Raw genomic sequence first — 25,039 nt, 5'->3', positions numbered from 1 at the left:
GTGGTACTGGTGGTGGTGGTACCGGTGGTGGTGGTACTGGTGGTGGTGGTACTGGTGGTGGTGGTGGTGGTACTGGTGGTGGTGGTACTGGTGGTGGTGGTACTGGTGGTGATGGTACCGGTGGTGGTGGTACCGGTGGTGGTGGTACCGGTGGTGGTGGTACTGGTGGTGGTGGTACTGGTGGTGGTAGTACTGGTGGTGGTGGTACTGGTGGTGGTGGTACCGGTGGTGGTGATACCGGTGGTGGTGGTACCGGTGGTGGTGGTACCGGTGGTGGTGGTACTGGTGGTGGTGGTACTGGTGGTGGTGGCACCGGTGGTGGTGGTACCGGTGGTGGTGGTGGTACCGGTGATGGTGGTACCGGTGGTGGTGGTACTGGTGGTGGTGGTACCGGTGGTGGTGGTACTGGTGGTGGTGGTACTGGTGGTGGTGGTACTGGTGGTGGTGGTGGTGGTACTGGTGGTGGTGGTACCGGTGGTGGTGGTACTGGTGGTGGTGGTACTGGTGGTGGTGGTACCGGTGGTGGTGGTACTGGTGGTGGTGGTACCGGTGGTGGTGGTACCGGTGGTGGTGGTACTGGTGTTGGTGGTACTGGTGGTGGTGGTACTAGTGGTGGTGGTACTGGTGGTGGTGGTACCGGTGGTGGTGGTACTTTTGGTGGTGGTACCGGTGGTGGTGGTACCGGTGGTGGTGGTACTGGTGGTGGTGGTACTGGTGGTGGTGGTACTGGTGGTGGTGGTACTGGTGGTGGTGGTACCGGTGGTGGTGGTACCGGTGGTGGTGGTACTGGTGGTGGTGGTACTGGTGGTGGTGGTACCGGTGGTGGTGGTACCGGTGGTGGTGGTACTGGTGGTGGTGGTACCGGTGGTGGTGGTACCGGTGGTGGTGGTACTGGTGGTGGTGGTACTGGTGGTGGTGGTACTGGTGGTGGTGGTACCGGTGGTGGTGGTGGTACTGGTGGTGGTGGTACTGGTGGTGGTGGTACTGGTGGTGGTGGTACCGGTGGTGGTGGTACTGGTGGTGGTGGTACGGGTGGTGGTGGTACTGGTGGTGGTGGTACCGGTGGTGGTGGTACTGGTGGTGGTGGTACTGGTGGTGGTAGTACTGGTGGTGGTGGTACCGGTGGTGGTGGTACTGGTGGTGGTGGTACTGGTGGTGGTGGTACTGGTGGTGGTGGTACTGGTGGTGGTAGTACTGGTGGTGGTGGTACCGGTGGTGGTGGTACTGGTGGTGGTGGTACTGGTGGTGGTGGTACTGGTGGTGGTACTGGTGGTGGTGGTACTGGTGGTGGTGGTACTGGTGGTGGTAGTACTGGTGGTGGTGGTATCGGTGGTGGTGGTACTGGTGGTGGTGGTACTGGTGGTGGTGGTACTGGTGGTGGTAGTACTGGTGGTGGTGGTACTGGTGGTGGTGGTACTGGTGGTGGTGGTACTGGTGGTGGTGGTACTGGTGGTGGTGGTACTGGTGGTGGTGGTACTGGTGGTGGTAGTACTGGTGGTGGTGGTACCGGTGGTGGTGGTACTGGTGGTGGTGGTACTGGTGGTGGTACTGGTGGTGGTGGTACTGGTGGTGGTACTGGTGGTGGTGGTACTGGTGGTGGTGGTACTGGTGGTGGTGGTACTGGTGGTGGTACTGGTGGTGGTGGTACTGGTGGTGGTGGTACTGGTGGTGGTGGTACTGGTGGTGGTACTGGTGGTGGTGGTACTGGTGGTGGTGGTACTGGTGGTGGTGGTACTGGTGGTGGTGGTACTGGTGGTGGTGGTACTGGTGGTGGTGGTACTGGTGGTGGTGGTACTGGTGGTGGTGGTACTGGTGGTGGTGGTACTGGTGGTGGTGGTACTGGTGGTGGTGGTACTGGTGGTGGTGGTAGCACTGGTGGTGGTGGTACTGGTGGTGATGGTGGTACTGGTGGCTGTGGTAGTACCGGTGGCGGTGGTAGTACTGGTGGTGGTTGTAGTGGTGGTGGTACTGGTGGTGGTACTGGTGGTGCTGGTACTGGTGGTGGTACTGGTGGTGGTGGCAGTAGTGGTGGTGGTGGTGGTAGTACTGGTGGTGGTGGTACTGGTGGTGGTGGTACTGGTGGTGGTGGTACCGGTGGTGGTGGTACTGGTGGTGGTACTGGTGGTACTGGTGGTGGTGGTACTGGTGGTGGTGGTACTGGTGGTGGTGGTACTGGTGGTGGTGGTACTGGTGGTGGTACTGGTGGTGGTGGTACCGGTGGTGGTGGTACTGGTGGTGGTGGTACTGGTGGTGGTGGTACTGGTGGTGGTGGTACTGGTGGTGGTGGTACTACTGGTGGTGGTGGTACCGGTGGTGGTGGTACCGGTGGTGGTGGTACCGGTGGTGGTGGTACTGGTGGTACTGGTGGTGGTGGTACTGGTGGTGGTGGTACTGGTGGTGGTGGTACTGGTGGTGGTGGTACTGGTGGTGGTGGTACTGGTGGTGGTGGTACTGGTGGTGGTACTGGTGGTGGTGGTACTGGTGGTGGTGGTACTGGTGGTGGTGGTACTGGTGGTGGTGGTACTGGTGGTGGTGGTACTGGTGGTGGTACTGGTGGTGGTACTGGTGGTGGTGGTACTGGTGGTGGTACTGGTGGTGGTGGTACTGGTGGTGGTGGTACTGGTGGTGGTACTGGTGGTGGTGGTACTGGTGGTGGTGGTACTGGTGGTGGTGGTACTGGTGGTGGTGGTACTGGTGGTGGTGGTACTGGTGGTGGTACTGGTGGTGGTGGTACTGGTGGTGGTGGTACTGGTGGTGGTACTGGTGGTGGTGGTACTGGTGGTGGTACTGGTGGTGGTGGTACTGGTGGTGGTGGTACTGGTGGTGGTGGTACTGGTGGTGGTGGTGGTGGTGGTACTGGTGGTGGTGCTGGTGGTGGTGGTACTGGTGGTGGTGGTACTGGTGGTGGTGGTACTGGTGGTGGTGGTACCGGTGGTGGTGGTACTGGTGGTGGTGGTACTGGTGGTACTGGTGGTGGTACCGGTGGTGGTGGTACTGGTGGTGGTGGTACTGGTGGTGGTGGTACTGGTGGTGGTGGTACTGGTGGTGGTGGTACTGGTGGTGGTACTGGTGGTGGTGGTACTGGTGGTGGTGGTACTGGTGGTGGTACTTGTGGTGGTGGTACTGGTGGTGGTGGTACTGGTGGTGGTGGTGGTACTGGTGGTGGTGGTACTGGTGGTGGTGGTACTGGTGGTGGTGGTACTGGTGGTGGTACTGGTGGTGGTGGTACTGGTGGTGGTGGTACTGGTGGTGGTACTGGTGGTGGTGGTACTGGTGGTGGTGGTACTGGTGGTGGTACTGGTGGTGGTGGTACTGGTGGTGGTGGTACTGGTGGTGGTACTGGTGGTGGTGGTACTGGTGGTGGTGGTACTGGTGGTGGTGGTACTGGTGGTGGTGGTACTGGTGGTGGTGGTACTGGTGGTGGTGGTACTGGTGGTGGTGGTACTGGTGGTGGTGGTACTGGTGGTGGTGGTACTGGTGGTGGTGGTACTGGTGGTGGTACTGGTGGTGGTGGTACTGGTGGTGGTGGTACTGGTGGTGGTGGTACTGGTGGTGGTACTGGTGGTGGTGGTACTGGTGGTGGTGGTACTGGTGGTGGTGGTACTGGTGGTGGTACTGGTGGTGGTGGTAGTGTTGGTGGTACTGGTGGTGGTGGTAGTGTTGGTGGTGGTACTGGTGGTGGTGGTACTGGTGGTGGTGGTACTGGTGGTGGTACTGGTGGTGGTGGTACTGGTGGTGGTAGGTACTGGTGGTGGTGGTACCGGTGGTGGTACTGGTGGTACTGGTGGTGGTACCGGTGGTGGTGGTACTGGTGGTGGTGGTACTGGTGGTGGTACTGGTGGTGGTGGTACTGGTGGTGGTAGTACTGGTGGTGGTGGTACTGGTGGTGGTACTGGTGGTGGTGGTACTGGTGGTGGTACTGGTGGTGGTGGTACTGGTGGTGGTGGTACTGGTGGTGGTACTGGTGGTGGTGGTACCGGTGGTGGTACTGGTGGTGGTGGTACTGGTGGTGGTGGTACTGGTGGTGGTACTGGAGGTGGTGGTACTGGTGGTGGTGGTACTGGTGGTGGTGGTACTGGAGGTGGTGGTACTGGTGGTGGTGGTACTGGTGGTGGTACTGGTGGTGGTGGTACTGGTGGTGGTACTGGTGGTGGTACTGGTGGTGGTACTGGTGGTGGTACTGGTGGTGGTGGTACTGGTGGTGGTGGTACTGGTGGTGGTGGTACTGGTGGTGGTACTGGTGGTGGTACTGGTGGTGGTGGTACTGGTGGTGGTACTGGTGGTGGTGGTACTGGTGGTGGTACTGGTGGTGGTACTGGTGGTGGTACTGGTGGTGGTCCTCGTGGTGGTACTGGTGGTGGTGGTACTGGTGGTGGTGGTACTGGTGGTGGTGGTACTGGTGGTGGTACTGGTGGTGGTGGTACTGGTGGTGGTGGTACTGGTGGTGGTGGTACTTGTGGTGGTACTGATGGTGGTACTGGTGGTGGTGGTACTGGTGGTGGTACTGGTGGTGGTGGTACTGGTGGTGGTGGTACTGGTGGAGGTACTGGTGGTGGTGGTACTGGTGGTGGTGGTACTGGTGGTGGTACTGGTGGTGGTGGTACTGGTGGTGGTGGTACTGGTGGTGGTACTGGTGGTGGTGGTACTGGTGGTGGTACTGGTGGTGGTGGTACTGGTGGTGGTACTGGTGGTGGTGGTACTGGTGGTGGTGGTACTGGTGGTGGTACTGGTGGTGGTGGTACTGGTGGTGGTGGTACTGGTGGTGGTACTGGTGGTGGTGGTACTGGTGGTGGTGGTACTGGTGGTGGTACTGGTGGTGGTTGTACTGGTGGTGGTACTGGTGGTGGTGGTACTGGTGGTACTGGCGGTGGTGGTGGTGGTGGTGGTACCGGTGGTGGTGGTGGTGGTGGTACTGGTGGTGGTGGTACTGGTGGTGGTACTGGTGGTACTGGTGGTGGTGGTGGTGGTACTGGTGGTGGTGGTACCGGTGGTGGTGGTACTAGTGGTGGTGGTGGTGGTGGTGGTACTGGTGGTGGTGGTGGTGGTGGTACTGGTGGTGGTACTGCTGGTGGTGGTACTTGTGGTGGTGGTACTTGTGGTGGTGGTACTGGTGGTGGTGGTACTGGTGGTGGTACTGGTGGTGGTGGTACTGGTGGTGGTACTGGTGGTGGTGGTACTGGTGGTGGTGGTACTGGTGGTGGTACTGGTGGTGGTGGTACTGGTGGTGGTGGTACTGGTGGTGGTACTGGTGGTGGTACTGGTGGTGGTACTGGTGGTGGTACTGGTGGTGGTACTGGTGGTGGTGGTACTGGTGGTGGTGGTACTGGTGGTGGTGGTACTGGTGGTGGTGGTACTGGTGGTGGTGGTACTGGTGGTGGTACTGGTGGTGGTGGTACTGGTGGTGGTACTGGTGGTGGTGGTACTGGTGGTGGTACTGGTGGTGGTGGTACTGGTGGTGGTGGTACTGGTGGTGGTACTGGTGGTGGTACTGGTGGTGGTACTGGTGGTGGTGGTACTGGTGGTGGTCGTCCTGGTGGTGGTACTCGTGGTGGTGGTACTTGTGGTGGTGGTACTGGTGGTGGTACTGGTGGTGGTGGTTCTGGTGGTGGTACTGGTGGTGGTGGTACTGGTGGTGGTGGTACTGGTGGTGGTACTGGTGGTGGTGGTACTGGTGGTGGTGGTACTGGTGGTGGTACTGGTGGTGGTGGTACTGGTGGTGGTGGTACTGGTGGTGGTACTGGTGGTGGTGGTACTGGTGGTGGTGGTACTGGTGGTGGTGGTACTGGTGGTGGTACTGGTGGTGGTACTGGTGGTGGTGGTACTGGTGCTGGTACTGGTGGTGGTGGTACCGGTGGTGGTGGTACTGGTGGTGGTACTGGTGGTGGTGGTACTGGTGGTGGTACTGGTGGTGGTGGTACTGGTGGTGGTGGTACTGGTGGTGGTACTGGAGGTGGTGGTACTGGTGGTGGTGGTACTGGTGGTGGTGGTACTGGAGGTGGTGGTACTGGTGGTGGTGGTACTGGTGGTGGTACTGGTGGTGGTGGTACTGGTGGTGGTACTGGTGGTGGTGGTACTGGTGGTGGTGGTACTGGTGGTGGTACTGGTGGTGGTACTGGTGGTGGTACTGGTGGTGGAATATATGTATCTTTTATAAGTTCAGTATTATATTCATTTATGTTCAAATAACATAGCTGAATGTATCGCTTCGTTAATCTGTGTAACTTACCATGTAGCTCCTAGCTTATCTTCGTAGTTCCTAGCTTACCATGTAGCTCCTAGCTTATCTTCGTAGTTCCTAGCTTACCATGTAGCTCCTAGCTTATCTTCGTCGTTCCTAGCTTACCATGTAGCTCCTAGCTTATCTTCGTAGTTCCTAGCTTACCATGTAGCTCCTAGCTTATCTTCGTAGTTCCTAGCTTACCATGTAGCTCCTAGCTTATCTTCGTAGTTCCTAGCTTACCATGTAGCTCCTAGCTTATCTTCGTAGTTCCTAGCTTACCATGTAGCTCCTAGCTTATCTTCGTAGTTCCTAGCTTACCATATAGCTCCTAGCTTATCTTCGTAGTTCCTAGCTTACCATGTAGCTCCTAGCTTATCTTCGCAGTTCCTAACTTACCATGTAGCTCCTAGCTTATCTTCGTAGTTCCTAGCTTACCATGTAGCTCCTAGCTTATCTTCGTAGTTCCTAGCTTACCATGTAGCTCCTAGCTTATCTTCGTAGTTCCTAGCTTACCATGTAGCTCCTAGCTTATCTTCGTAGTTCCTAGCTTACCATGTAGCTCCTAGCTTATCTTCGTAGTTCCTAGCTTACCATGTAGCTCCTAGCTTATCTTCGCAGTTCCTAACTTACCATGTAGCTCCTAGCTTATCTTCGTAGTTCCTAGCTTACCATGTAGCTCCTAGCTTATCTTCGTAGTTCCTAGCTTACCATGTAGCTCCTAGCTTATCTTCGTAGTTCCTAGCTTACCATGTAGCTCCTAGCTTATCTTCGTAGTTCCTAGCTTACCATGTAGCTCCTAGCTTATCTTCGTAGTTCCTAGCTTACCATGTAGCTCCTAGCTTATCTTCGTAGTTCCTAGCTTACCATGTAGCTCCTAGCTTATCTTCGCAGTTCCTAACTTACCATGTAGCTCCTAGCTTATCTTCGTAGTTCCTAGCTTACCATGTAGCTCCTAGCTTATCTTCGCAGTTCCTAGCTTACCATGTAGCTCCTAGCTTATCTTCGTAGTTCCTAGCTTACCATGTAGCTCCTAGCTTATCTTCGTAGTTCCTAGCTTACCATGTAGCTCCTAGCTTATCTTCGTAGTTCCTAGCTTACCATGTAGCTCCTAGCTTATCTTCGTAGTTCCTAGCTTACCATGTAGCTCCTAGCTTATTGTTGCGGCCCCCTGCCAAACTAGCGGTTAAATAGTTAACCTGCCGGCCGGCAGTACCACTGGGTACGTCATCAAACCCAATGTGGGGACTGCTGAGCCGGCCTTAGAACAGTAAGTGCCTGAGCGCCTCGCTGTACGCACCTAAGCAGTAGGTACCTGAACACCTAAGGGTACAGTCTACTGGCTTTAGCAACAGTATGTACCTGAGCGCCTCACGGTACGCACCGCAGTAGTAAGTACCTGGGTGCCTCACGGTACGCACCGCAGTAGTAAGTTCCTGAGTGCCTCACGGTGCACATCTAAGCAGTAGGTACCTGACCACCTAAGGGTACAGTCTACTGGCTTTAGTAACAGTATGTACCTGAGCGCCTCAGGATACGCACCTAAGCAGTAGGTACCTGAACACCTAAGGGTACACGTCTACTGGCTTCAGCAACATTAAGTACCTGAACTCCTCAGGGTACACATCTACGCAGTAGGTACCTGACCACCTAATCGTACCTATCTACTGGCGTTAGAAGAACCGCTCACCGCAGCTCACTGAGTCTGTTGGCCTCAGTTACTTGACGGCCGCATTCAGTGAGCTTGCAGCATGGTGTTCGGCTAGCGGTGTGTCAACCGGCTTTGGAGAGGATTTATTGGACTACCGGTGATGTCTGTGGACTCACCGTCTACGTTGATCAACTGTGGGCCGGAATCATCAGATGCTGTTTGGTGGGACATTACATGAAGAAAAGGTTGGAGTGTTACACTGAACTGGGCCAGGACCGTAGTGTGACACTTAGGAACGTATGATGGAGTGGAACACTGAGATATGCACAGGACCGTAGTGGAACACTGAGATGAAAAGGGTGTCGTGGGACACTGAAGATGGCCTGGTTGTAGTGTACACTGAATAGTGTCATGTGACTGGTCTCGTGTCGTGAGAAGCAGTTGATTGTAATTTATTATTATACAAATGTTATTTATAATTTATTATTTTAGCATAGAGATATATATATATATATATATATATATATATATATATATATATATATATATAGTGACACAGTAGTGTCAAGAGTTGTACCCTGTGTAGGGTTATGAATTATTTATTATTTTAGTAAAATGCTGATTATAATTTATTATAGTAACATGTACATATTATATATCATAGTTCAAATACCTCTAGACCAAAGATAGTTGATTAAAGATTAATTTATTTTAATGTGTGTATTTATGTATCCCGAACTCTGTAGGAGTAAATCTTATCTTCTTAGTAGTCCTAGCTTACCATGTAGATCCTAGCTTATCTTCTTAGTTCCTAGCTTACCATGTAGCTCCTAGCTTATCTTCGTAGTTCCTAGCTTACCATGTAGCTCCTAGCTTATCTTCGTAGTTCCTAGCTTACCATGTAGCTCCTAGCTTATCTTCGTAGTTCCTAGCTTACCATGTAGCTCCTAGCTTATCTTCGTAGTTCCTAGCTTACCATGTAGCTCCTAGCTTATCTTCGCAGTTCCTAGCTTACCATGTAGCTCCTAGCTTATCTTCGCAGTTCCTAGCTTACCATGTAGCTCCTAGCTTATCTTCGTAGTTCCTAGCTTACCATGTAGCTCCTAGCTTATCTTCGTAGTTCCTAGCTTACCATGTAGCTCCTACCTTATCTTCGTAGTTCCTAGCTTACCACTGTAGCTCCTAGCTTATCTTCGTAGTTCCTAGCTTACCATGTAGCTCCTAGCTTATCTTCGTAGTTCCTAGCTTACCACTGTAGCTCCTAGCTTATCTTCGTAGTTCCTAGCTTACCATGTAGCTCCTAGCTTATCTTCGTAGTTCCTAGCTTACCACTGTAGCTCCTAGCTTATCTTCGTAGTTCCTAGCTTACCACTGTAGCTCCTAGCTTATCTTCGTAGTTCCTAGCTTACCATGTAGCTCCTAGCTTATCTTCGTAGTTCCTAGCTTACCATGTAGCTCCTAGTAGCCTAGCTTATCTTCGTAGTTCCATGTAGCTCCTAGCTTATCTTCGTAGTTCCTGCTTAGTAGCTCCTAGCTTATCTTCGCAGTTCCTAGCTTACCATGTAGCTCCTAGCTTATCTTCGTAGTTCCTAGCTTACCATGTAGCTCCTAGCTTATCTTTGCAGTTCCTAGCTTACCATGTAGCTTCTAGCTTATCTTCGTAGTTCCTAGCTTACCACTGTAGCTCCTAGCTTATCTTCGCAGTTCCTAGCTTACCATGTAGCTCCTAGCTTATCTTCGTAGTTCCTAGCTTACCATGTAGCTCCTAGCTTATCTTCGCAGTTCCTAGCTTACCATGTAGCTCCTAGCTTATCTTCGTAGTTCCTAGCTTACCATGTAGCTCCTAGCTTATCTTCGTAGTTCCTAGCTTACCACTGTAGCTCCTAGCTTATCTTCGTAGTTCCTAGCTTACCATGTAGCTCCTAGCTTATCTTCGTAGTTCCTAGCTTACCATGTAGCTCCTAGCTTATCTTCGTAGTTCCTAGCTTACCATGTAGCTCCTAGCTTATCTTCGTAGTTCCTAGCTTACCACTGTAGCTCCTAGCTTATCTTCGTAGTTCCTAGCTTACCATGTAGCTCCTAGCTTATCTTCGTAGTTCCTAGCTTACCACTGTAGCTCCTAGCTTATCTTCGTAGTTCCTAGCTTACCATGTAGCTCCTAGCTTATCTTCGTAGTTCCTAGCTTACCACTGTAGCTCCTAGCTTATCTTCGTAGTTCCTAGCTTACCACTGTAGCTCCTAGCTTATCTTCGTAGTTCCTAGCTTACCATGTAGCTCCTAGCTTATCTTCGTAGTTCCTAGCTTACCATGTAGCTCCTAGCTTATCTTCGTAGTTCCTAGCTTACCATGTAGCTCCTAGCTTATCTTCGTAGTTCCTAGCTTACCATGTAGCTCCTAGCTTATCTTCGTAGTTCCTAGCTTACCACTGTAGCTCCTAGCTTATCTTCGTAGTTCCTAGCTTACCATGTAGCTCCTAGCTTATCTTCGTAGTTCCTAGCTTACCACTGTAGCTCCTAGCTTATCTTCGTAGTTCCTAGCTTACCACTGTAGCTCCTAGCTTATCTTCGTAGTTCCTAGCTTACCATGTAGCTCCTAGCTTATCTTCGTAGTTCCTAGCTTACCATGTAGCTCCTAGCTTATCTTCGTAGTTCCTAGCTTACCATGTAGCTCCTAGCTTATCTTCGTAGTTCCTAGCTTACCACTGTAGCTCCTAGCTTATCTTCGTAGTTCCTAGCTTACCATGTAGCTCCTAGCTTATCTTCGTAGTTCCTAACTTACCATGTAGCTCCTAGCTTATCTTCGTAGTTCCTAGCTTACCATGTAGCTCCTAGCTTATCTTCGTAGTTCCTAGCTTACCATGTAGCTCCTAGCTTATCTTCGTAGTTCCTAGCTTACCATGTAGCTCCTAGCTTATCTTCGCAGTTCCTAGCTTACCATGTAGCTCCTAGCTTATCTTCGTAGTTCCTAGCTTACCATGTAGCTCCTAGCTTATCTTCGTAGTTCCTAGCTTACCACTGTAGCTCCTAGCTTATCTTCGTAGTTCCTAGCTTACCACTGTAGCTCCTAGCTTATCTTCGTAGTTCCTAGCTTACCATGTAGCTCCTAGCTTATCTTCGTAGTTCCTAGCTTACCACTGTAGCTCCTAGCTTATCTTCGTAGTTCCTAGCTTACCATGTAGCTCCTAGCTTATCTTCGTAGTTCCTAGCTTACCACTGTAGCTCCTAGCTTATCTTCGTAGTTCCTAGCTTACCATGTAGCTCCTAGCTTATCTTCGCAGTTCCTAGCTTACCATGTAGCTCCTAGCTTATCTTCGTAGTTCCTAGCTTACCATGTAGCTCCTAGCTTATCTTCGTAGTTCCTAGCTTACCATGTAGCTCCTAGCTTATCTTCGTAGTTCCTAGCTTACCACTGTAGCTCCTAGCTTATCTTCGTAGTTCCTAGCTTACCATGTAGCTCCTAGCTTATCTTCGTAGTTCCTAGCTTACCACTGTAGCTCCTAGCTTATCTTCGTAGTTCCTAGCTTACCATGTAGCTCCTAGCTTATCTTCGTAGTTCCTAGCTTACCACTGTAGCTCCTAGCTTATCTTCGTAGTTCCTAGCTTACCATGTAGCTCCTAGCTTATCTTCGCAGTTCCTAGCTTACCATGTAGCTCCTAGCTTATCTTCGTAGTTCCTAGCTTACCACTGTAGCTCCTAGCTTATCTTCGCAGTTCCTAGCTTACCATGTAGCTCCTAGCTTATCTTCGCAGTTCCTAGCTTACCATGTAGCTCCTAGCTTATCTTCGTAGTTCCTAGCTTACCACTGTAGCTCCTAGCTTATCTTCGTAGTTCCTAGCTTACCATGTAGCTCCTAGCTTATCTTCGTCGTTCCTAGCTTACCACTGTAGCTCCTAGCTTATCTTCGTAGTTAGTAGCTTACCATGTAGCTCCTAGCTTATCTTCGTAGTTCCTAGCTTACCACTGTAGCTCCTAGCTTATCTTCGTAGTTCCTAGCTTACCATGTAGCTCCTAGCTTATCTTCGCAGTTCCTAGCTTACCATGTAGCTCCTAGCTTATCTTCGCAGTTCCTAGCTTACCATGTAGCTCCTAGCTTATCTTCGCACTTCCTAGCTTCCCATGTAGCTCCTAGCTTATCTTCGCAGTTCCTAGCTTACCATGTAGCTCCTAGCTTATCTTCGCAGTTCCTAGCTTACCATGTAGCTCCTAGCTTATCTTCGCAGTTCCTAGCTTACCATGTAGCTCCTAGCTTATCTTCGCAGTTCCTAGCTTACCATGTAGCTCCTAGCTTATCTTCGCAGTTCCTAGCTTTCCATGTAGCTCCTAGCTTATCTTCGCAGTTCCTAGCTTACCATGTAGCTCCTAGCTTATCTTCGCAGTTCCTTGCTTACCACTGTAGCTCCTAGCTTATCTTCGCAGTTCCTAGCTTACCATTTAGCTCCTAGCTTATCTTCGCAGTTCTTAGCTTACCATGTAGCTCCTAGCTTATCTTCGCAGTTCCTAGCTTACCATGTAGCTCCTAGCTTATCTTCGCAGTTCCTAGCTTACCACTGTAGCTCCTAGCTTATCTTCGCAGTTCCTAGCTTACCATGTAGCTCCTAGCTTATCTTCGCAGTTCCTAGCTTACCATGTAGCTCCTAGCTTATCTTCGTAGTTCCTAGCTTACCATTTAGCTCCTAGCTTATCTTCGCAGTTCCTAGCTTACCATGTAGCTCCTAGCTTATCTTCGTAGTTCCTAGCTTACCATGTAGCTCCTAGCTTATCTTCGCAGTTCCTAGCTTACCATGTAGCTCCTAGCTTATCTTCGTAGTTCCTAGCTTACCATGTAGCTCCTAGCTTATCTTTGCAGTTCCTAGCTTACCATTCCTAGCTCCTAGCTTATCTTCGCAGTTCCTAGCTTACCATGTAGCTCCTAGCTTATCTTCGTAGTTCAGTTCCTAGCTTACCATGTAGCTCCTAGCTTATCTTCGTAGTTCCTAGCTTACCATGTAGCTCCTAGCTTATCTTCGCAGTTCCTAGCTTACCATGTAGCTCCTAGCTTATCTTCGTAGTTCCTAGCTTACCATGTAGCTCCTAGCTTATCTTCGCAGTTCCTAGCTTACCATGTAGCTCCTAGCTTATCTTCGTAGTTCCTAGCTTACCATGTAGCTCCTAGCTTATCTTCGCAGTTCCTAGCTTACCATGTAGCTCCTAGCTTATCTTCGTAGTTCCTAGCTTACCATGTAGCTCCTATCTTATCTTCGCAGTTCCTAGCTTAGCTCCTATTATCTTCGTAGTTCCTAGCTTACCACTGTAGCTCCTAGCTTATCTTCGCAGTAGTTCCTAGCTTACCATGTAGCTCCTAGCTTATCTTCGTAGTTCCTAGCTTACCATGTAGCTCCTAGCTTATCTTCGTAGTTCCTAGCTTACCATGTAGCTCCTAGCTTATCTTCGCAGTTCCTAGCTTACCATGTAGCTCCTAGCTTATCTTCGTAGTTCCTAGCTTACCATGTAGCTCCTAGCTTATCTTCGTAGTTCCTAGCTTACCATGTAGCTCCTAGCTTATCTTCGTAGTTCCTAGCTTACCATGTAGCTCCTAGCTTATCTTCGTAGTTCCTAGCTTACCATGTAGCTCCTAGCTTATCTTCGTAGTTCCTAGCTTACCATGTAGCTCCTAGCTTATCTTCGTAGTTCCTAGCTTACCATGTAGCTCCTAGCTTATCTTCGTAGTTCCTAGCTTACCATGTAGCTCCTAGCTTATCTTCGTAGTTCCTAGCTTACCATGTAGCTCCTAGCTTATCTTCGTAGTTCCTAGCTTACCATGTAGCTCCTAGCTTATCTTCGTAGTTCCTAGCTTACCATGTAGCTCCTAGCTTATCTTCGCAGTTCCTAGCTTACCATGTAGCTCCTAGCTTATCTTCGTAGTTCCTAGCTTACCATGTAGCTCCTAGCTTATCTTCGTAGTTCCTAGCTTACCATGTAGCTCCTAGCTTATCTTCGTAGTTCCTAGCTTACCATGTAGCTCCTAGCTTATCTTCGCAGTTCCTAGCTTACCATGTAGCTCCTAGCTTATCTTCGTAGTTCCTAGCTTACCATGTAGCTCCTAGCTTATCTTCGTAGTTCCTAGCTTACCATGTAGCTCCTAGCTTATCTTCGTAGTTCCTAGCTTACCATGTAGCTCCTAGCTTATCTTCGTAGTTCCTAGCTTACCATGTAGCTCCTAGCTTATCTTCGTAGTTCCTAGCTTACCACTGTAGCTCCTAGCTTATCTTCGTAGTTCCTAGCTTACCATGTAGCTCCTAGCTTATCTTCGTAGTTCCTAGCTTACCATGTAGCTCCTAGCTTATCTTCGTAGTTCCTAGCTTACCATGTAGCTCCTAGCTTATCTTCGTAGTTCCTAGCTTACCATGTAGCTCCTAGCTTATCTTCGTAGTTCCTAGCTTACCATGTAGCTCCTAGCTTATCTTCGTAGTTCCTAGCTTACCATGTAGCTCCTAGCTTATCTTCGCAGTTCCTAGCTTACCATGTAGCTCCTAGCTTATCTTCGTAGTTCCTAGCTTACCATGTAGCTCCTAGCTTATCTTCGCAGTTCCTAGCTTACCATGTAGCTCCTAGCTTATCTTCGTAGTTTCTAGCTTACCACTGTAGCTCCTAGCTTATCTTCGTAGTTCCTTGCTTACCCTAGCTTATCTTCGCATGTAGCTCCTAGCTTATCTTCGTAGTTCCTAGCTTACCACTGTAGCTCCTAGCTTATCTTCGTAGTTCCTAGCTTACCATGTAGCTCCTAGCTTATCTTCGTAGTTCCTAGCTTACCATGTAGCTCCTAGCTTATCTTCGTAGTTCCTAGCTTACCATGTAGCTCCTAGCTTATCTTCGTCGTTCCTAGCTTACCACTGTAGCTCCTAGCTTATCTTCGTAGTTCCTAGCTTACCATGTAGCTCCTAGCTTATCTTCGCAGTTCCTAGCTTACCATGTAGCTCCTAGCTTATCTTCGCAGTTCCTAGCTTACCATGTAGCTCCTAGCTTATCTTCGCAGTTCCTAGCTTACCATGTAGCTCCTAGCTTATCTTCGTAGTTCCTAGCTTACCATGTAGCTCCTAGCTTATCTTCGTAGTTCCTAGCTTACCATGTAGCTCCTAGCTTATCTTCGTAGTTCCTAGCTTACCATGTAGCTCCTAGCTTATCTTCGTAGTTCCTAGCTTACCATGTAGCTCCTAGCTTATCTTCGTAGTTCCTAGCTTACCACTGTAGCTCCTAGCTTATCTTCGTAGTTCCTAGCTTACCATGTAGCTCCTAGCTTATCTTCGTAGTTCCTAGCTTACCATGTAGCTCCTAGCTTATCTTCGTAGTTCCTAGCTTCCTAGCTTACCATGTAGCTCCTAGCTTATCTTCGCAGTTCCTAGCTTACCATGTAGCTCCTAGCTTATCTTCGTAGTTCCTAGCTTACCATGTAGCTCCTAGCTTATCTTCGTAGTTCCTAGCTTACCATGTAGCTCCTAGCTTATCTTCGTAGTTCCTAGCTTACCATGTTAGCTCCTAGCTTATCTTCGTAGTTCCTAGCTTACCATGTAGCTCCTAGCTTATCTTCGCAGTTCCTAGCTTACCATGTAGCTCCTAGCTTATCTTCGTAGTTCCTAGCTTACCATGTAGCTCCTAGCTTATCTTCGCAGTTCCTAGCTTACCATGTAGCTCCTAGCTTATCTTCGTAGTTCCTAGCTTACCATGTAGCTCCTAGCTTATCTTCGTAGTTCCTAGCTTACCACTGTAGCTCCTAGTAGCTCCTAGCTTATCTTCGTAGTTCCTAGCTTACCATGTAGCTCCTAGCTTATCTTCGTAGTTCCTAGCTTACCACTGTAGCTTCTAGCTTATCTTCGTAGTTCCTAGCTTACCATGTAGCTCCTAGCTTATCTTCGTAGTTCCTAGCTTACCATGTAGCTCCTAGCTTATCTTCGCAGTTCCTAGCTTACCATGTAGCTCCTAGCTTATCTTCGTAGTTCCTAGCTTACCATGTAGCTCCTAGCTTATCTTCGTAGTTCCTAGCTTACCATGTAGCTCCTAGCTTATCTTCGTAGTTCCTAGCTTACCATGTAGCTCCTAGCTTATCTTCGTAGTTCCTAGCTTACCATGTAGCTCCTAGCTTATCTTCGTAGTTCCTAGCTTACCATGTAGCTCCTAGCTTATCTTCGTAGTTCCTAGCTTACCACTGTAGCTCCTAGCTTATCTTCGTAGTTCCTAGCTTACCATGTAGCTCCTAGCTTATCTTCGCAGTTCCTAGCTTACCATGTAGCTCCTAGCTTATTTTCGCAGTTCCTAGCTTACCATGTAGCTCCTAGCTTATCTTCGTAGTTCCTAGCTTACCATGTAGCTCCTAGCTTATCTTCGTAGTTCCTAGCTTACCATGTAGCTCCTAGCTTAGCTCCTAGCTTATCTTCGTAGTTCCTAGCTTACCATGTAGCTCCTAGCTTATCTTCGTAGTTCCTAGCTTACCACTGTAGCTCCTAGCTTATCTTCGTAGTTCCTAGCTTACCACTGTAGCTCCTAGCTTATCTTCGTAGTTCCTAGCTTACCACTGTAGCTCCTAGCTTATCTTCGTAGTTCCTAGCTTACCACTGTAGCTCCTAGCTTATCTTCGTAGTTCCTAGCTTACCATGTAGCTCCTAGCTTATCTTCGTAGTTCCTAGCTTACCATGTAGCTCCTAGCTTATCTTCGTAGTTCCTAGCTTACCACTGTAGCTCCTAGCTTATCTTCGTCGTTCCTAGCTTACCACTGTAGCTCCTAGCTTATCTTCGTAGTTCCTAGCTTACCATGTAGCTCCTAGCTTATCTTCGCAGCTCCTAGCTTACCATGTAGCTCCTAGCTTATCTTCGCAGTTCCTAGCTTACCATGTAGCTCCTAGCTTATCTTCGCAGTTCCTAGCTTACCATGTAGCTCCTAGCTTATCTTCGTAGTTCCTAGCTTACCATGTAGCTCCTAGCTTATCTTCGTAGTTCCTAGCTTACCATGTAGCTCCTAGCTTATCTTCGTAGTTCCTAGCTTACCATGTAGCTCCTAGCTTATCTTCGTAGTTCCTAGCTTACCATGTAGCTCCTAGCTTATCTTCGTAGTTCCTAGCTTACCACTGTAGCTCCTAACTTATCTTCGTAGTTCCTAGCTTACCAATGTAGCTCCTATCTTATCTTCGTAGTTCCTAGCTTACCACTGTAGCTCCTAGCTTATCTTCGTAGTTCCTAGCTTACCACTGTAGCTCCTAGCTTATCTTCGTAGTTCCTAGCTTACCATGTAGCTCCTAACTTATCTTCGCAGTTCCTAGCTTACCACTGTAGCTCCTAGCTTATCTTCGCATTTCCTAGCTTACCATGTAGCTCCTAGCTTATCTTCGTAGTTCCTAGCTTAACACTGTAGCTCCTAGCTTATCTTCGTAGTTCCTAGCTTACCACTGTAGCTCCTAGCTTATCTTCGTAGTTCCTAGCTTACCATGTAGCTCCTAGCTTATCTTCGTAGTTCCTAGCTTACCACTGTAGCTCCTAGCTTATCTTCGTAGTTCCTAGCTTACCACTGTAGCTCCTAGCTTATCTTCGTAGTTCCTAGCTTACCATTGTAGCTCCTAGCTTATCTTCGCAGTTCTTAGCTTACCACTGTAGGTCCTAGCTTACCTTCGTAGTTCCTAGCTTACCACTGCAGCTCCTAGCTTATCTTCGTAGTTCCTAGCTTACCACTGTAGCTCCTAGCTTATCTTCGTAGTTCCTAGCTTACCACTGTAGCTCCTAGCTTACCTTCGTAGTTCCTAGCTTACTACTGTAGCTTTAAGCTTATCTTCGTAGCTCCTAGCTTACATTAGTATCTCCTAGTCTACCTTCCTAGCTCCTGGCTTATTTTCGTAACTCCTAGCTTATATTAGTGGCTCGTAGCTTACTTTCGTAGCTTCTAGCTTATCTTTATAACTCGTAACTTACATTAGTAGCTCCTAGTTTACCACTGTAACTCCTAGCTTTTCTTCGTAACTCCTATCTTCCATTAGCAGCTCCTAATTTACCACTGTTGCTCCTAACTTACCACTGTTGCTCCTAACTTACCACTGTTGCTCCTAACTTACCACTGTTGCTCCTAACTTACCACTGTTGCTCCTAGCTTACCTCCGTAATTCCTAGCTCACCTCCGTAGCCTCTAGCTCACCTCCGTAGCCCCAATGACAAGCTAGGACGACCCAGGCTAGTGCTGCAGCCCAGGCGGCACGGTGTAGACCACCATACAAGACAGCCTCGGTCAGTGTCATCTCTGGCACTACGTCAGGTGTGTCAGCGTAGTTGTAGCGTGCTATGCCCAGTAGTACGGCCAGGGCAACTACCCAGGCACATGCCCACCCCACCACCACCTGCCACTGAAACACCCAACACACACGTGAAAAATGGTTATAATAATAAACATTAATTTTTAAGGAGTGGAGGGGTAAGCCAGCGTAAGGTCTCAGCCAGATGACTAAGTCCCGCGTCAGGAAACGTTTGTCCTGTTTCCTGACAAAGCTTAACTAACCTAACCCAACACAAGTGTCACAACACCTACAACGGCGCAACACTGGCTGTCACGTCAGAGTGTTCCATCCACAGTGTCATTAATATGTCATGTTAATGTTCATCCACACCTTGTTAAAATATGAAGCGATGTAAATATTTTAAATCCACATGTTAGGTGCGCTGTGATGTTTCTGTGACTGAATTCATATCTGCATAAATAACTCGTTATGAGTGTAACTAGTTATAAACATGTAAATAGTTCATTACCACTGACTTGTTTAGTTATCAAAACATGAGCACCAGTTCCTGGACCCATCATGTGCCTCTGTAATATGTACACTACGGTCTACACCATGGGTATGGTGTGCATAGTAAACCTAGTGAAATAACCAAGTCCGTCACGTATCATGTATCACACATGTATCACACAAGGTGTATAATATCTTCAGTTTGATATAAAATAGACATTAGGGAACTTTTAATATGTATCTCAGAAGGGGAAATTTAAAGTGTTTGTCTAATGTTTTTCCTTCGTCCAATTTTCGTTTATAACTCGAGAATGCCTTATCCGATCGGCATCAAATCTTCAACGCACGTTTACTGTAACTAGGGAAAACGTTAATGCAACTATTGGCATGCGCAGGTTTCTAGTTACTTTGATGTAAAATATTCCCTGATATTATTTCTGTGTAAAATCTAGCTGGACAATGTCTTAAAACTTTAGACACGAAATACTTGTCCTGTTTCCTGACAAACAAAACACCACCATCGCCACCATCTTATTATTCCTGCGTCGTGCCCTCATATTTTCACTTCATTGGCAAAACATTAAAAATTTTAAATCTAGTGCTTCATCGAGATTACTGATGTAAACTATGAAAAAAAAACATTTAATTAGGGCGAGGAGCGCTTCTTGAAGAACCTGTTTGGTTCGGGTATTAACATACTTCCAGGATTAAAACCACCTGTTGGTTCCTCTCATAGAGCCAGGCATTGATCCGGAGTGCCTCTTATACCGCGGGAGGGAGGTGGAGAGTGCTGGAGGCAGATGGGAAAAGAGTGGTGGAGAGAGATGGAAGGGGAGTGATGGAGAGATAGTATTGATTGCAGGTTCAGGTATCATTAAGGCCACAATTCACCATGTATAGTAACATTAGGTATAATATATGCACCTTCATATGATAACCCTATACTGCACGAATATGACAATATCCTGAGGCAGATTTTTACGAAAGTACTTAACCTTACTCTAGAAGACGGGCAGTGGAACCAAGCTACACTTCCAGTCAGACTAGGAGGCATTGGTGTCCGCAAGTCACCACAGATTGCGCTACCTGCTTTCCTGTCCTCATGCGTAGCATCCAAAGGGCTTGTAGCAGCGATTCTCCCTGAACATCTTAGGGACAAGATTGGAGTCCAGGACCAAAAGTTCGAAGTCATGATCTGGGATAATCTAACAGGCTCTGAAACCAGACCTGCTCCTCCCAACATCTACGAACAGTCGCACTGGGATGGCCCAATAGTGGAGAATATAGCCTCAACAGTGCTTCAGAGTGTGTCAGGGAAGGATACAGCCCGCCTCCTGGCAGTGAGAGCTCCTCGTGCAGGGGACTTTCTGTTGGCTGTTCCTAACTCCAGCCTTGGCACACGCCTCGACCCACAGACCATCCGCATTGGTGTTGCCCTTCGACTTGGCGCCTCTATTTTTGCCGAACACAGGTGTATTTGTGGCAGTGAAGCAGCAGACCGATTCCAGTACCATGGTCTTGTGTGCCGTAAATCCGAGGGAAAAATTGCAAGACATGAGGAGGTTAATAACATTATCAAGAGGAGCCTCACGACAGCCGGATGCCCAGAAGTAAGGGAGCCACCCCAACCATGCAGATCTGATGGCAGCCTGGACAGACGGTAAGCAGGTGGTGTGGGACTATACATGTGCATCAACCTTGGCTGATACCTATCTCCAATACACCAGGGAGGAAGGAGGGGCAGCTACCAGCTTCAGGGAATCCCAAAAGTCTAGAAAATATGGAGAACTTGCCCATCATTATATGTTTGTTCCCATAGACTCAGAGACCCTTGGCTCATGGGGAAAGAATGCATCTAAGTTCCTTAAGGAGCTAGGCAAAAGACTCATCATGGTAACTAGGGATCCCAGGGCAGCTAGTTTTCTGTTCCAGCGACTCAGTGCGGCTGTTCAGAGAGATAATGCCTGCTGTATTTTGGGCACACGCCCCAGCTCTGAGGAGCTGGATGAGATTTTCGCATTATAATCAGTGACAAACATGTATCTCTCACACCTCATGTACTGTGTGCCATCTTTGTATCAGCAATGTATCTCTTAAGTCTTTTGTACCATATTATGTAATAAAATATATATATTGGTAAAAAAGAACGAAAAAATGGGGTGGTAGGGGAAGTGGAATATTCAAATGGCTTCAGGAAGAAATCCGAATATTCTTCCTTGAAGCCTTTTTGTCCACTTCTCCGAGTCTATGCATCCCACAATTTACACCAGAGGTGGACACAATATATATATATATATATATATATATATATATATATATATATACATATATATATATATATATAATATATATATATACATATATACATATATATGTATATATATATATATATATATATATATATATATATATATATATATATATATATATATATATATCGTGCCGAATAGGTAAAATTGGTCAGTTAGCAAGAACTCATTTAAAATTAAGTCCATTCTAAAATTTTCTCTTATACATTTAAAGATATAATTTTTTCACTTACATTAATGCAAAAATTAATAATTTTGTAACAAAAGAACCTTAGAAAACTTACCTGACCTTATTATAACAAGCGCAATTTAATTTAGCCTAATCCAACTAAATAAATTTTAGATAAGTTTACAATAATTTAATAATAAACAAATACAATGAAATTTGTTTTTTTCGTTAGGTTCAGAAAGATTTTTGCGAAATGATTGCATACACAAATTTTGGCTTGCCTTATTCGGCAAGAAGAGCGTTGCTATTTAAGCCAAAATCGCAGTATTTCAGAATCAGTATTTCAATTTTGCCAGTTTCTTGTATAAAAAAAAAAGTTGGCATCACCACTGGCCAAAAACTTATCTCTAAGTAAGATTTACCAGCGGTTAAAGTTGGAAACCCACCTGATTCCAAGTTTTTTTTAACAGTGTAAGTAAAAGTTCAAATTTGCACTTAGACTGAACTTGTTGGGCATCATACTTCTTAGGAATACGTCATCATTAATGTTACCTGGAGGTTATTCCGGGGATCAACGCCCCCGCGGCCCGGTGCATGACCAGGCCTCCCGGTGGATCAGGGCCTGATCAACCAGGCTGTTACTGCTGGCCGCACACAGTCCAACGTACGAGCCACAGCCCGGCTGATCCGGCACTGACTTTAGGTATCTGTCCAGCTCTCTCTTGAAGGCAGCCAGGGGTTTATTGGTAATTCTCCTAATGCTTGATGAGAGGCTGTTGAACAGTCTTGGGCCCCGGACACTTATTGTGTTTTCTCTTATTGTACCAATGGCGCTCCTACGTTTAATTGGGGGTATTTTGCATCGCCTGCCCAGTCTTTTACTTTCGTAGGGAGTAATTTCTGTGTGCAGATTCGGGACCATTCCTTCCAGGATTTTCCAAGTGTAGATTATGATATATCTCTCCCTCCTGCGTTCCAACGAGTACAAGTCAAATGCTTCCAAGCGTTCCCAGTAGTTAAGGTGCTTGACAGAACTTATACGTGCAGTAAAGGATCTCTGTACACTCTCTAGATTTGCAATTTCACCTGCTTTGAATGGAGATGTTAATGTACAGCAGTATTCCAGCCTAGAGAGAACAAGTGATTTGAAAAGGATCATCATTGGCTTGGCATCTCTCGTTTTGAACGTTCTCATTATTCATCCTATCATTTTCTTTGCACTTGTGATCGTGGCACTGTTGTGATCCTTGAAAGTGAGATCCTCAGACATTACTACTCCCAGGTCTCTTACATTATTTTTCCGCTCTATTGTATGGCCAGAGTTTGTAGTATACTCTGTTCTAGTTATTATCTCCTCCATAACAACGGAGGAGATAATAACTAGAAGTTTTCCATAACGGAGTAGTTGGAATTTGTCCACATTGAACATCATATTGTTTTCCGTTGCCCACTGGAAAACTTTGTTTATATCTTCTTGGAGGTTAACCGCGTCCTCAGCAGATGACAGCCTCATGCAGATCCTAGTATCATCCGCAAAGGATGATACGGTGCTGTGGTGTATATCTCTGTCTATGTCTGATATGAGGATGAGGAATAAGATGGGGGCGAGTACTGTGCCTTGTGGAACAGAGCTCTTCACTATGGCAGCCTCCGATTTAATTCTGTTGACCACTACTCTTTGTGTTCGATTTGTTAGGAAGCTGAAGATCCATCTCCCCACTTATTTTGTGCGCTATTACGCCATGATCGCATTTGTCAAACGCTTTTGCAAAGTCTGTGTATATTACATCTGCATTCTGATTTTCTTCCAGTGCATCCAAGGCCATATCATAGTGATCCAGTAGTTGTGAGAGGCAGGAGCGACCTGCCGTGAACCCATGTTGCCCTGGATTGTGCAGATTTTGGGAATCCAGGTGATTTGCAATCCTGCTTCTTAGCACTCTTTCAAAGATTTTTATGATGTTGGACGTCAGAGCTATTGGTCTATAGTTCTTAGCTAATGCTTTGCTGCCACCTTCATGGAGTGGGGCTATATCCGTTGTTTTAAGTGACTGTGGAATTTCACCCATGTCCAAGCTCCTCCTCCATAGTGTACTTAGGGCACGCGAGAGGGGTTTCTTGCAGTTCTTAATGAATACAGAGTTCCACGAGTCTGGGCCCGGGGCTGAGTGCATGGGCATGTTGTCAATGGTTTTTTCGAAGTCTATCGGAGTTAGGGTAATGTCAGAAATCTGGCATACATTTATGGAGTTTTGAGGCTCATTCATGAAGAAATCATATGGGTCGTCGATCCTCAGACTGATTAGTGGTTCACTAAACACAGTCGTGAAGACGATCACAAGAAGCATTATTTAATAACGGAATAAAATAAATATCACTATTTATCCACTAAAACTGGAAGATTGGTATTTATTTCAGGTAATAACAGTATGAACTTGGTGCTCAGGAAACCACACCAGTGGTGAAAATTTGAAGGAGACCAGATGAATTATTCTCCAGTAACGGGAATAATTTTTGTTCGCAACGTTTTACACATAAAATGGCCACGTGTGTTGCTACTCTGCTGAATTTTACTCTCCACCGTCGTAGTATTTTCCTGATATATTTCTGAGCGTCTGAAGCTCCACCACTCAGGATTTAGAAAGATGTCCCAGTCATTCCAGGATGCTGGGAATGAGTTCAATAACGTTGGTCATAGGGCACCTGCACTGTGTTGGCTGCACATGCCAGTAGTTTTTAGAATTTGGTCTTCGTTAACGTACACAAGCATTCAAAATTTGAATCTGATCGGATGAGTGTTTCTCCAGTTATGAGCGATATAATATCTAAAGTAGGAGGAAGAAAAAAGTGAAAAAAAAAAAATTCAAGCGACCATGTTAAGGTTCCCTTTGAGGATACTATTATAATAATAATAATAATAATAATAATAATAATAATAATAATAATAATAATAATAATAATATATTATTATTATTATTATTATTATTATTATTATTATTATTATTATTATTATTATTATTATTATTTCAAAATGCATATTTTTGAATAAATTGTAAATTTGGATTTTTAATGGTAGACTAAATAATATTTATTTTATGCAGGTTAAGTGTCGCAGCCACGACTCACAGTGCTGAGGCGTGTAATCCTGGGTGAATCCCTGGATCTATGAAGGAGGTACCCGGCCCAGATGCCCACTATGTATGGTCCTGCTCTACACCACGGCATCAGGTACACCTTGTGGTTGTACTCCAACATGTCCTCTGTGCTGGAAGGTAAGACGTTGTGATTGTTAGCATTGTGACGACATAAACCGTGAGCTGTACTTAGGTATAGTATCGCAAGTTGCACTTGTAGTAGCGTGTTTACCTAACTGATTTTGTCTTAGCTTGTTGCTCGACCTCTTGGCGTAATTCACCGCTGTCCAATACATCTTTCAAGACAACATGATACTTCTACTACTTTTTTACTTTCACTTTTAGTTTATTTCTTCATTTCTTACCTTTAAAAGTTTTCCCAAACGTCTGCCAGACTCCTCTGCATATCCCGCTTCCATTATTTTTAGTTTGTACACTCGCAGCTTAACTTGTCAGTAGTAGCGCAAAGAAAAAGTAAGAATTACAAAAGTCTTAACTGACCATTGGAAGACGTAGTACTACTTTCCATTGCAGGCGCCACGTCATATAATAAATGATAATACAGTTAATATCACGTATCGCCTGTGGTGGAACGGTAGTGTCTTCCAATGGTCAATTAAAACTTCTGTAATTTTTTTTTTTTGCGCTGCTGCTGACATGTTGAGCTACGAACGTACAAGCTAAAAATAATAGAAGCTGGATATGTAGAGGAGTCTAGTAGACGTTTGGGAAAACTTCTAAGTGACTCTTCTCATGCTGCTATAAGGCTCTGGATCCTAGGAACTAGAGCTACCCTCCCCTTTGATCAGAACTCTTTACCTCC

General features: G+C 47.1%; 1 protein-coding gene across 4 annotated transcripts in view; it reads right to left on the bottom strand.

The window, feature by feature from the left end:
• The window catches only part of LOC128698718 (nose resistant to fluoxetine protein 6), a 95,630-nt gene that overhangs the window by 39,637 nt on the left and 30,954 nt on the right, over positions 1 to 25,039 (bottom strand). For 2 of the 4 annotated variants that reach the window (XM_070097725.1, XM_070097724.1), the window contains exons 12-13: positions 24,209 to 24,347; positions 18,019 to 18,223 (exon numbers count right to left, since the gene is read on the bottom strand). In XM_070097725.1, the coding sequence (XP_069953826.1) occupies positions 18,019 to 18,223; positions 24,209 to 24,347 (344 nt within the window). Of the gene's footprint in view, positions 1 to 17,998; positions 18,224 to 24,208; positions 24,348 to 25,039 lie in introns of all 4 variants that reach the window. The other 2 variants (XM_070097726.1, XM_070097727.1) reach the window with 2 other exon arrangements.

The sequence above is a fragment of the Cherax quadricarinatus genome, chromosome 59 (genome assembly GCF_038502225.1).
Source record: "Cherax quadricarinatus isolate ZL_2023a chromosome 59, ASM3850222v1, whole genome shotgun sequence".
Classification (NCBI taxonomy): Eukaryota; Metazoa; Arthropoda; class Malacostraca; order Decapoda; family Parastacidae; genus Cherax; species Cherax quadricarinatus.
This window is presented reverse-complemented; position numbering and strand designations above follow the sequence as displayed.